The 11,827-nt window shown below is 57.1% G+C and overlaps 1 protein-coding gene across 1 annotated transcript; it reads left to right on the forward strand.

Annotated features, from left to right (window-relative positions):
• Positions 1–117: 117 nt before the first annotated feature.
• On the forward strand, positions 118–7,701 carry LOC140389169 (zinc-binding protein A33-like). The gene is made up of 2 exons (XM_072473331.1): positions 118–259; positions 7,124–7,701. Exons 1-2 carry the CDS (start codon positions 118–120, stop codon positions 7,699–7,701), a joined length of 720 nt encoding a protein of 239 aa, XP_072329432.1.
• Positions 7,702–11,827: the final 4,126 nt, after the last annotated feature.

An 11,827-nucleotide genomic window follows, 5' to 3' on the forward strand; every position in this document is an offset into this window, starting at 1 on the left:
CGGGAAAAGATCCATTTATTCCCACTCTCTGTTTCCTGTCTGTCAGCAATTCCTGATCCACATCAGTACATTACCCACAATCCCATTTAATTTTGCCAACTAATCTCTTGTAGCCAAATGGCTGCCGGGACATTTAACCTAAAAGTTGGCCAACTGAGGAGGATGCTGGGAATTAAAAGCAGACTTGTCCAAAGTCTGCTGAAATCCGCAGTCTGGCAAAAGCAGACAGAGCGCAGCCCCGCCGGACTCCAGCAGTCAGGTGCTGACTGGAAGCAGCAGAAGGAAGGAGCGCGAATGGACACAAGACAAACAGAATCTCAGCAGAGACAAAGGAGGCATTTGTATCTGAACCCTCTCTCCGGACAGAACGGCACCTGGGCGGAGGGCAAGGACAACCTTTCCCACACATCCAAACCAATTCAGGGCTGCACCCTGGCTGGAGGAGACGACAGTCTAGAGACTGGAGGCTGACCCTGAATCTCTCTCTCTCATCCATTCCATCGAGCAAGAAACCTCCACCCAACACTGACAGACACCCTACCCAGAGAGTCAGCTGAGGTAGAGACAGAGAGAGAGAGAGGGAGACAGAGACAGAGAGAGAGAGTGAGACAGAGAGAGGGAGACAGAGAGAGAGAGCGACAGAGAGAGACAGAGAGAGGGAGACAGAGACAGAGAGAGAGAGAGGGAGACAGAGAGAGAGAGGGATAGAGAGAGAGAAAGACAGAGAGAGAGAGTGACACAGAGAGAGTGAGAGAGAGACAGAGAGAAAGGCAGAGAGATAGATAGAGATAAACAGACCGAGAGACAGACAAAGAGAGAGACAGACAGAGAGAGAGACAGAGAGACAGACAGAGCGAGAGAGAAACTTTTATATCCTGCTGACGTTGCCAGAAGCTGACAAGTTCATACACGATGTGGAGATGCCGGCGTTGGACTGGGGTGAGCGCAGTAAGAAGTCTGACAACACCAGGTTAAAGTCCAACATGTTTGTTTCGAACACGAACTTTCGGAGCACTGCTCCTTCCTCAGGTGAATGAAGAGGTTTGTTCCAGAAACATGTATATAGACAAATTCAAAGATGCTTGACAATGCTTGGAATGCGAGCATTAGCAGGTGATTAAATATTTACAGATCCAGAGATAGGGGTAACCCCAGGTTAAAGAGCTAAAGAATTGTCTCAAGCCAGGACAGTTGGTAGGATTTCGCAAGCCCAGGCCAGATGGTGGGGGATGACTGTAATGCGACATGTATCCCAGGCCTTTTGGCTACGATCAAGTGTAGTTTCGTTTGATCGAGGGAAGCTGAGGATTTCAATGTCGATCGTGGATTGGAGAACTCAGAGGGATTGAAGTCGTCAAAGAGGAAACGTTTGGAGCTCGGCTGCTATTGGTGGATCTACATGCCTAACGCCGATACAGTTCAGACCCAACGCACGAGCTATGGATGCAGCTGCATCCCGACCACCAGGCTGGGGAGTGCGAAACACTGTCTGAGTCACAGTGAAGAAAGCGGAAGGAGAGTCACCTGTGGACTGGAAATTCTTCGTGAAGCGGGTGCTGCTTGACTGTTGTGGGTTTAAAGCAACAGATATCTTCTGCAAAACTTCCCCAACAATGGGTATTTTGATGTCACCTTCAAGAGCGTCGCAGCGTGCATCAAATTCTTGAACGTCTTCAAGGAAAAAGGTAACCAGAGTCCCCTGCCTATCCTGACTGCAGAGCCTCTGTTTACGCTTCCGCCGCAGCAAAACCGGGTTGTGACACTGCACACGTACAACCCCCACGTCCCCGTGTCTGATGTGCTCACGTTCCTCGCCAGGTACGCTGAGCTGAAAAGTGACAGCGTGCAAGTGAAAGACACCTTCGGCATCTGGACAAGTGAGCACCAGATCAAGGTGACTCTGAGAACAGACGGCAAAGGAACCATCCTGCATCCCCCCTCCAGTTTCGCCATTGGAGGAAATCGTGGCTACCTCTACTACGTGGGACAGCCACGAGTATGCCACACCTGTGGCAAAACGGGGCATGTTGCCGCAAACTGCAGTGTGACCTTCTGCAAAAACTGCAGACAGGAATCATAGAATTTACAGAGCAGAAGGAGGCCATTCAGCCCATCGAGTCTGCACCGGCTCTTGGAAAGAGCACCCCACCAAGGTCAACACCTCCACCCTATCCCCACAACCCAGTAACCCCACCCAACACCAAGGGCAATTTTTGACACTAAGGGCAATTTATCATGGCCAATCCACCTAACCCACACATCTTTGGACTGTGGGAGGAAACCGGAGCCCCCGGAGGAAACCCACGCACACACGGGGAGGATGTGCAGACTCCACACAGGCGGTGACCCAAGCTGGAATCGAACCTGGGACCCTGGAGCTGTGAAGCAATTGTGCTATCCACAATGCTACCGTGCTGCCCAGGAGGGACACATGACTAAGGACTGCAAAGAAGACAAGTGTTGCAACCTGTGTGGGGAGGCAGGCCATCTTTACAGGGCCTGCCCGAAACGCGGGGCGACATATGCACAGATCATCAGCAGCGGAGTTAAAAAGGCGACAGAGAGGAGGTTCATACACCCTCCACCGAAAAAGACACCACGGCACAGAATGCGGAAAAGCAACAGAAGGGCCCCCAACAAAAAGAGGAGGCCCAGCACGCCCTGACAACCCAACCCCAGCCCCATCTGACGAGGAACACTCAATGGAAGAGGCAGAGGATGGGACAAAGAATAAAGAGCCCTGGGAAACAGTGAACAGGGACAAACGAAAGAGAAAACAAAAAAACAAACTGAAACCCCCCCCCCCCCGACGGGGAGTGGAGAAAAGCGACACCTTTCAGCCGGCGCACTTAGCGCCGACACCTCCTCCGATGAGGGAAAACAAGACAAGAATCGGCCTCAAATAAAGAGACAAAGCACCAACGTGGAACGGGAGGTACAGACCCCCCAGACCACCGACCGGGAAGAAAATAAAACCCGCCGAAACAATCAACCTCTGGCTCATGGGAACAGCAATATGACCAACGGCCACCAAACGCCGGACATTGAAAACAAGGTCACAGACCAACCCCCGATAGTAACGAGTAGCAACAACCCAGGCGAAGACCGGCCTGCAACCCCAACACCTACTGACTGCCACAACGAACGCCAGGGCTACACCACCCCCCCAATGCATCTGCATCAAGTTCACGGGGCCAGTGCGGACCAGAACAGTTTTCTCAGCCCTGCAACTGTGCTAAAGTTTGTGAGCACCACCGGCATGCTGGGGAACATCCAACAGCTGGAACAGCCAACTGTATCGACTCTGGACTCTTGAGACTGGTAAATCTGCCTTTTTACCATGGGTTTAAAAATTGCATCCATAAATGTGCGAAGCATCAAAGATACTTCATGGTGTGTAGCCACACTCAACTATTTAGCAAATGTGAAAGCTGACCTACTGTTCCTGCAGGAGTGCGGAATTCCGCACCTCAACAACAACAGGCGCTGGTCGAGCTGGTGGTCCCACGGGCCATCCATCTGGTCAGGAGGAAACGACTGCCGCTCCTCCGGCCTGGGTATTCTGCTGCGGGGAGGCAACTTCACCATCTCCGACGTTAAGGAGGTGGTGGGTGGACGCCTCCTCGTAGCAGACGTTAAATACAATAACGTCCCTCTCAGACTCATTAACGTGTACGCCCCGGCCGTAAAGAGTGAGCGGCGGGCAGTCCTTCAGCAACTCCCGCTGCTGTTGGCCACCTCCAAGCCGGTCATCCTGGGTGGTGACTTCAACTGCATCATCGATGCGGCTGGACAATCCGGCAGAGCCGACAGCAAACTAGACGCTACGTCCAGACTCCTGATGGAAACGGTAAAACACGCCAAGCTGCTCGACGTCTGCAGACGGAGCGCAGCGTAGATACACATGGTCACGGTCAGACGGGTCCGTCCGCTCCAGGATAGACTTCTTCTTTGTGTCCCGGGCTTTCACGGTCAGGTCCACCGACGTAAGGCCGGTGTTCTTCTCTGACCACTGCCTCCTACTGGCCGGCTGCCACCTGCAGGAAGACCAGGGGGTAGGCAGGGGGACATGGAAGCTAAATGTAAAACTGCTGACCCCTGAGAACCTCGAGAAACTCAGGAGGGACTACAAGGGTTGGAGAACCGTGAAACCCCTCTTTGAGGCCCCACATCTCTGGTGGGAAGCAATCAAGGGGAATATCAAGAGGTTCTTCATCCTCAAGGGCGTTCAAAAGGTGAGCGAGAGACGAGAGGTCATGTCCAGGCTCCAGAAAAGTATGCAGAATTTGCTCCAGCTGCAGTCGATGGGGGTGGATGTCAAGGAGGATCTCCAAGAGGTGAAGAGCCAGCAAGCCTCGCTCTACACCTCGGAGGCCTCCAAGGTTATCTTCCGTTCCAGAGTCCGCTCCGTGGAGCAGGACGAAAAGTGCTCACGTTTCTTCTTCCAAAAGGTGCACAGAGAGACCTCTGTGATCAGCAGCCTGAAGGAAGAAGATGGCTCTGTAAAGTCATCGCAGTCTGACATCCTGAGGATCAGCCAATCCTTTTATGCCGGACTGTATGACCTGAAGCCAACAGATAGCACTGTTTCCCAGACCTTCCTGTTGACTATCACGGAGGTCCTAGGCGACAGCGAGCTGGAAAACCTGGACAAACCACTAACTCTGGAAGAGCTGACAAAGGCCGTCAAGTCCTTCGAGACGAGTAAAACTCCCGGAAGCGACGGCTTACCGGTTGAGTTGTATTCGGCTCTGTGGGACTGGATGGGCCCAGACCTGCTGGAAGTGTACGAGAGTATGCTTCTGGAAGGCAGCATGTCAGAGTCCATGAGGAAAGGCATCATCACCCTCATCTACAAGCAGAAGGGGGAAGGGAAGAAATTCGAAATTGGCGACCCATTTCACTGTTGAATGTGGATTACAAAATTCTAGCCAAGGTCATCGCCAATCGGGTCAGGTCTGCTCTGGAGTCGGTGATCCACCCTGACCAGACCTGTGCTGTACCCGACAGGAAGATCTCTGATAGCCTCGCGCTACTCAGGGATACGATCGCCTACGTGCAGGACAGGAAGGTGGACACCTGCCTCATCAGCCTTGACCAGGTGAAGGTTTTTGACAGAATATTGCACACCTACATGATGGATGTGCTCTCCAAAATGGGGTTTGGGGAGGGAATTCGCAATTGGATCAAACTGTTCGACACAAACATCTATAGCGCAGTCTCAATCAATGGGTGGGAATCAGAAAAGTTCCAGATCAAATCCGGAGTCAGGCAGGGCTGCCCTCTCTCCTCTGCCCTTTTTGTGTGCTGCATAGAACCTTTTGCCGAGTCCATCAGGAAGGATCCGGGTATAAGAGGAGTGACGATCCCAGGCAGTGGAGGCATGCAAGTCAAGGCCTCCCTGTACATGGACGACGTCGCCGTCTTCTGCTCGGATTCTGCGTCTGTGCGCAGGCTCTTGACCACCTGCGACCAGTTTGAACTGGCCTCGGGAGCCAAGGTAAACCGTGGCAGGAGCGAGGCCATGTTCTTTGGGAACTGGGCCGACCGGTCCTTTGTCCCCTTCACTGTCAGGTCAGATTACCTGAAGGTGCTGGGGATATGGTTCGGAGCCGCTGGGGCGTGCACCAAAAACTGGGAGGAGCGCATAGCAAAGGCAAGGCAGAAACTGGGCTGGTGGGAGCAACGCTCCCTCTCCATTGCGGGCAAAACCCTGGTCATCAGGTGTGAGGTACTCTCGGTGCTACTGTACGTGGCGAAGGCCTGGCCCATAACCCGACCCTACGCCGCAGCAGTCACCCGAGCCATCTTCAAATTCATCTGGAGATCCAAGATGGACCGTGTCCGAAGGGAGACCATGTACAAACCTCTGGATAAGGGAGGGCGGAATGTACCCAACGCCTCCCTCATCCTGTTGGCCACCTTTGTGTCCAGCTGCATCAAGCTGTGCGTGGACCCCCAGTATGCAAACACCAAGTGTCACTACATACTGAGGTTCTACCTGTCCCCGGTGTTACGAAGGATGGGCCTGGCCTCATTGCCGCGGAACGCTCCAAGTAGTTGGACCGTACCGTACCACCTGTCCTTCGTGGAAAAGTTTTTGAAGAAAAACACCTTTGACCACAAGGCAATGAAGCAGTGGTCAGCACGTAATGTCCTCAAGGCCCTCAGGGAAAAGGAGACCGTGGAGGACGTTGGATGGTTCCCTGAGCAGACTGCCAGAGTCATCTGGCAGAACGCCTCATCACCAGAACTTTCAAACAAGCACCAAGACCTAGCTTGGCTGGTGGTGAGAAGGGCCCTCCCTGTCAGATTCTTCATGCACACCCGAAGGCTCTGCGCCAATGCACGCTGCCCTCGGAGTGGCTGTGGGGGAAATGAGACGGTCACACACCTCCTTGTGGAATGTGCCTTTGCAAAGAAGGTCTGGAGAGAGATGCAGTGGTATTTGTCAAGGTTTATCCCGAACAGATCTGTGACACAGGACTCTGTGCTCTACGGACTGTTTCCAGGGACACACACACCGAGACAAATATCAACTGCTGCTGGAAGGTCATCAACTCGGTGAAAGATGCTCTTTGGTCTGCATGAAACTTGCTGATCTTCCAGTGCAAAGAATTGTCCTCGACCGAGTGTTGCAGACTGGCACATTCCAAGGTCCAGGACTACGTGCTGAGGGATGCACTCAAGCTTGGGGCAGCTGCCGCCAAGGCGCAATGGGGAAAGACCACTGTGTAAGGTCTTTCCAGCAAATGTACACGAGGGGTGGGTAACAGTGTAATCCCCCCTCGGTCTGGGCCACCAACACTCCAATGTATAAAACAAACATGACAATGTAAATATTTAAGAAGGAATTGTAATGTGAAGAGTGATGTGTGTATAATATCAAAATTGAATGGAAGAAAGTCAAGGCAATGTGTAGCTCTGACGGAAATGTACAGTCAAGACAATTCGAAATGCTCTGTAATGCTTATGATAAATTTTATGAATAAAGTATATTTTTTTGAATTAAAAAAAAAAGAATTTCTAATTCTGGTTCCTTGCTGATTTTGCCAATCACTAACCGGCTGTGAAAGTTACAGTGAGAGGGACTAACATTTTATCCGTGTCCATCTGTTCCCAGCTCCAGTCACCTTCGACCCGAATACAGCCCATCCTGTCCTTCTCCTGTCTGAGGACCTGAGCACCGTGAGAGACACCGAGAAATGGGAGCAGCTTCCCCACAATCCGGAGAGATTTGTTCACTATGCTGTTGTCCTGGGATCAGAGGGATTCACATCAGGAAAACATTCCTGGGAGGTGGAGGTGGGAAACAAGACTGAGTGGGATGTGGGTGTGGCCAAGGAATCCGTAAACAGGAAGGGGGAATTCACCCTGAATCCAGATAACGGATTCTGGATATTGATTCTGAGACAGGAGAATAAATACTGGGCTTGTGAGAATCCATCAAAACTCTTAGATCTGAGAGTGAAGCCGAGAAAGATTCGAGTCTGTCTGGATTATGAGGGAGGGAAGGTTTCCTTTTATAACTCAGATAACAAGTCCTATATCTACACTTTCACTGGGACATTCACTGAGAAACTCTATCCTTATTTCAGTCCAGAACTCACTGCTGGGGGTAAAAACCCAGAACCCCTGAAAATCTGTCCGCGGACAGTAACAATCCAGGAGGATGAGGGTTCTATCCCTTCATCCAAATAAAGACTGTTTCCTGTAAGTGGGGGAGGGGAAGGCCCCACACACTGGGTCACTGGGTGGGGGAGGGGGAGGCCCCACACACTGGGTCACTGGGTGGGGGAGGGGGAGGCCCCACACACTGGCTCACTGGGTGGGGGAGGGGAAGGCCCCACACACTGGGTCACTGGGTGGGGGGGAGGCCCCACACACTGGGTCACTGTGTGGGGGAGGGGAAGGCCCCACACACTGGGTCACTGGGTGGTGGGGGAGGCCCCACACACTGGGTCACTGAGTGGGGGAGGGGAAGGCCCCACACACTGGGTCACTGGGTGGTGGGGGAGGCCCCACACACTGGGTCACTGGATGGGGGACGGGAAGGCCCCACACACTGGGTCACTGGGTGGGGGAGAGGGAAACCCCACATGCTGGGTCACTGAGTGGGGGAGGGGGAGGCCCCACATGCTGGATCACTGGATGGGGAGGGGAAGGCCACACACACTGGGTCACTGGGTGGGGAGGGGTATGTCCCACACACTGGGTCACTGGGTGGGAGAAGGGGAGGCCCCACACACTGGGTCACTGGGTGGGGAGGGGTATGTCCCACACACTGGTTCACTGGGTGGGGGAGGGGGAGGCCCCACACACTGGGTCACTGGGTGGGGGAGGGGAAGGCCCCACACACTGGGTTACTGGGTGGGGGAGGGGGAGGCCCCACACACTGGGTCACTGGGTGGGAGAGGGGAAGGCCCCACACTCTGGGTTACTGGGTGGGGGAGGCCCCACACACTGGGTCACTGGGTGGGGGAGGGGAAGGCCCCACACACTGGGTCACTGGGTGGTGGGGGAGGCCCCACACACTGGGTCACTGGGTGGGGGAGGGGAAGGCCCCACACACTGGGTCACTGGGTGGTGGGGGAGGCCCCACACACTGGGTCACTGGGTGGGGGAGGGGAAGGCCCCACACACTGGGTCACTGGGTGGGGGAGGGGGAGGCCCCACATGCTGGATCACTGGATGGGGAGGGGAAGGCCACACACACACTGGGTCACTGGGTGGGGAGGTGTATGTCCCACACACTGGGTCACTGGGTGGGAGAAGGGGAGGCCCCACACACTGGGTCACTGGGTGGGGAGGGGTATGTCCCACACACTGGTTCACTGGGTGGGGGAGGGGGAGGCACCACACACTGGGTCACTGGGTGGGGGAGGGGGAGGCCCCACACACCGGGTCACTGGGTGGTGGGGGAGGCCCCACACACTGGGTCACTGGGTGGGGGAGGGGGAAGCACCACACACTGGGTCACTGGGTGGGGGAGGGAAGGCCCCACACACTGGGTCACTGGGTGGGGGAGAGGGAGGCCCCACACACTGGGTCACTGGGTGGGGGTGGGGAAGGCCCCACACACTGGGTCACTGAGTGGGGGAGGGGAAGGCCCCACACACTGGGTGACTGGGTGGGGGAGGGGAAGGCCCCACACACTGGGTCACTGGGTGGGGGGTGCGGGGGCGGGGGGGGGGGGGCGGTGGGGGGGGAAGGCCCCACACACTGGGTCACTGGGAGGTGATGGGAAATCATAAAATCCTTACAATGCGGAAAGAATCCATTTGGCCCATCGAGTCCACACTGACCCTGTGAAAGAGCTCCCTACCTAGGCCCAATGTCCCACCCTATCCCCATAACCTTTCAGAAATTGATCATGGCCAATCCACCTAACCTGCATATCTTTGGACTGTGGGAGGAAACCGGAGCACCCGGAGGAAACCCACGCAGACACGGGGAAAGTGTGCAAACTCCGCACAGTCACGCAAAGCCGAAATTGAACCCGAGTCCCTGGCGCTGTGAGGCAACAGTGCTAACTACTGTGCCACCGTGCGGGAGAAGGCTCACACACTGGGCCACTGGTGGGGGAGGGGGAGGCCCCACACACCGGGTCACTGGGTGGGGGAGGGGAAGGTCCCACACACTGGGTCACCGGGTGGGGGTGGGGAAGGCCCCACACACTGGGTCACTGGGTGGGGGAGGGGAAGGCCCCACACACTGGGTCACTGGGTGGGGGAGGGGAAGGCCCCACACACTGGGTCACTGGGTGGGGGAGGGGGAAGCCCCACACACTGGGTCACTGGGTGGGGGAGGGGAAGGTCCCACACACTGGGTCACTGGGTGGGGTGTGGGTGGGCCCACACACTGGGTCACTGGGTGGGGGGAGGGGAAGGCCCCAAACACTGGGTCACTGGCTGGGGGAGGGGAAGGCCCTACACACTGGGTCACTGGGTGGGGGAGGGGAAGGTCCCACACACTGGGTCACTGGGTGGGGGAGGGGAGGTTCCCACACACTGGGTCACTGGGTGGGGGAGGGGGAAGCCCCACACACTGGGTCACTGGGTGGGGGAGGGGAAGGTCCCACACACTGGGTCACTGGGTTGGGGCGGTGGGGCCCACACACTGGGTCACTGGGTGGGGGAGGGGAAGGCCCCACACACTGGGTCACTGGTTGGGGGAGGGGAAGGCCCCACACACTGGGTCACTGGGTGGGGGAGGGGAAGGCCCCACACACTGGGTCACTGGGTCGGGGGGGGATGGGACCACACACTGGGTCACTGGGTCGGGGGGGTGGATGGGACCACACACTGGGTCACTGGGTGGGGGGAGGGAAAGGCCCCACACACTGGGTCACTGGTTGGGGAGGGGAAGGCCCCACACACTGGGTCACTGGGTGGGGGAGGGGAAGGCCCCACCCACTGGGTCACTGGGTGGGGAGGGCTGGTGGGGGGGGGCGGGTGGCCCCACACACTGGGTCACTGGGTGGGGGGTGCGGGGGCGGGGGGAGGGGAAGGCCCCACACACTGGGTCACTGGGCGGTGATGGGGACATCATAAAATCCTTACAATGCGGAAGGAGTCCATTTGGCCCATCGAGTCCACACTGACCCTGTGAAAGAGCTCCCTACCTAGGCCCAATGTCCCACCGTACCCCCATAACCTTTGAGAAATTGATCATGGCCAATCCACCTAACCTGCACATCTTTGGGCTGTGGGAGGAAACCGGAGCACCCGGAGGAAAACCACGCAGACACAGGGAAAGTGTGCAAATTCCGCACAGTCACGCAAAGCCGAAATTGAACCCGAGTCCCTGGCACTGTGAGGCAGCAGTGCTAACTACTGTGCCACCGTGCGGGAGAAGGCTCACACACTGGGCCACTGGTGGGGGAGGGGGAGGCCCCACACACTGGGTCACTGGGTGGGGGAGGGGAAGGTCCCACACACTGGGTCACTGGGTGGGGGAGGGGAAGGTCCCACACACTGGGTCACTGGGTGGGGAGGGGAAGGCCCCACACACTGGGTCACTGGGTGGGGAGGGGGAGGCCCCATACACTGGGTCACTGGGTGGGGCAGGGGAAGGTCCCACACGCTGGGTTACTGGGTGGGGGAGGCCCCACACACTGGGTCACTGGGTGGGGGAGGGGAAGGCCCCACACACTGGGTCACTGGGTGGTGGGGGAGGCCCCACACACTGGGTCACTGGGTGGGGGAGGGGAAGGCCCCACACACTGGGTCACTGGGTGGTGGGGGAGGCCCCACACACTGGGTCACTGGGTGGGGGAGGGGAAGGCCCCACACACTGGGTCACTGGGTGGGGAGGGGGAGGCCCCACATGCTGGATCACTGGATGGGGAGGGGAAGGCCACACACACACTGGGTCACTGGGTGGGGAGGTGTATGTCCCACACACTGGGTCACTGGGTGGGAGAAGGGGAGGCCCCACACACTGGGTCACTGGGTGGGGAGGGGTATGTCCCACACACTGTTTCACTGGGTGGGGGAGGGGGAGGCACCACACACTGGGTCACTGGGTGGGGGAGGGGGAGGCCCCACACACCGGGTCACTGGGTGGTGGGGGAGGCCCCACACACTGGGTCACTGGGTGGGGGAGGGGGAAGCACCACACACTGGGTCACTGGGTGGGGGAGGGAAGGCCCCACACACTGGGTCACTGGGTGGGGGAGAGGGAGGCCCCACACACTGGGTCACTGGGTGGGGGTGGGGAAGGCCCCACACACTGGGTCACTGAGTGGGGGAGGGGAAGGCCCCACACACTGGGTGACTGGGTGGGGGAGGGGAAGGCCCCACACACTGGGTCACTGGGTGGGGGG

The sequence above is a fragment of the Scyliorhinus torazame genome, chromosome 14 (genome assembly GCF_047496885.1).
Source record: "Scyliorhinus torazame isolate Kashiwa2021f chromosome 14, sScyTor2.1, whole genome shotgun sequence".
Taxonomy (NCBI): domain Eukaryota; kingdom Metazoa; phylum Chordata; class Chondrichthyes; order Carcharhiniformes; family Scyliorhinidae; genus Scyliorhinus; species Scyliorhinus torazame.

Coding starts and splice junctions, on each gene's coding strand:
- LOC140389169 (XM_072473331.1), top strand. CDS start 118: ATGGCTGCCGGGACATTTAACCTAAAAGTTGGCCAACTGAGGAGGATG. Junction 260..7,123: donor CGCCGGACTCCAGCAGTCAG/GTGCTGACTGGA, acceptor ATCTGTTCCCAG/CTCCAGTCACCTTCGACCCG.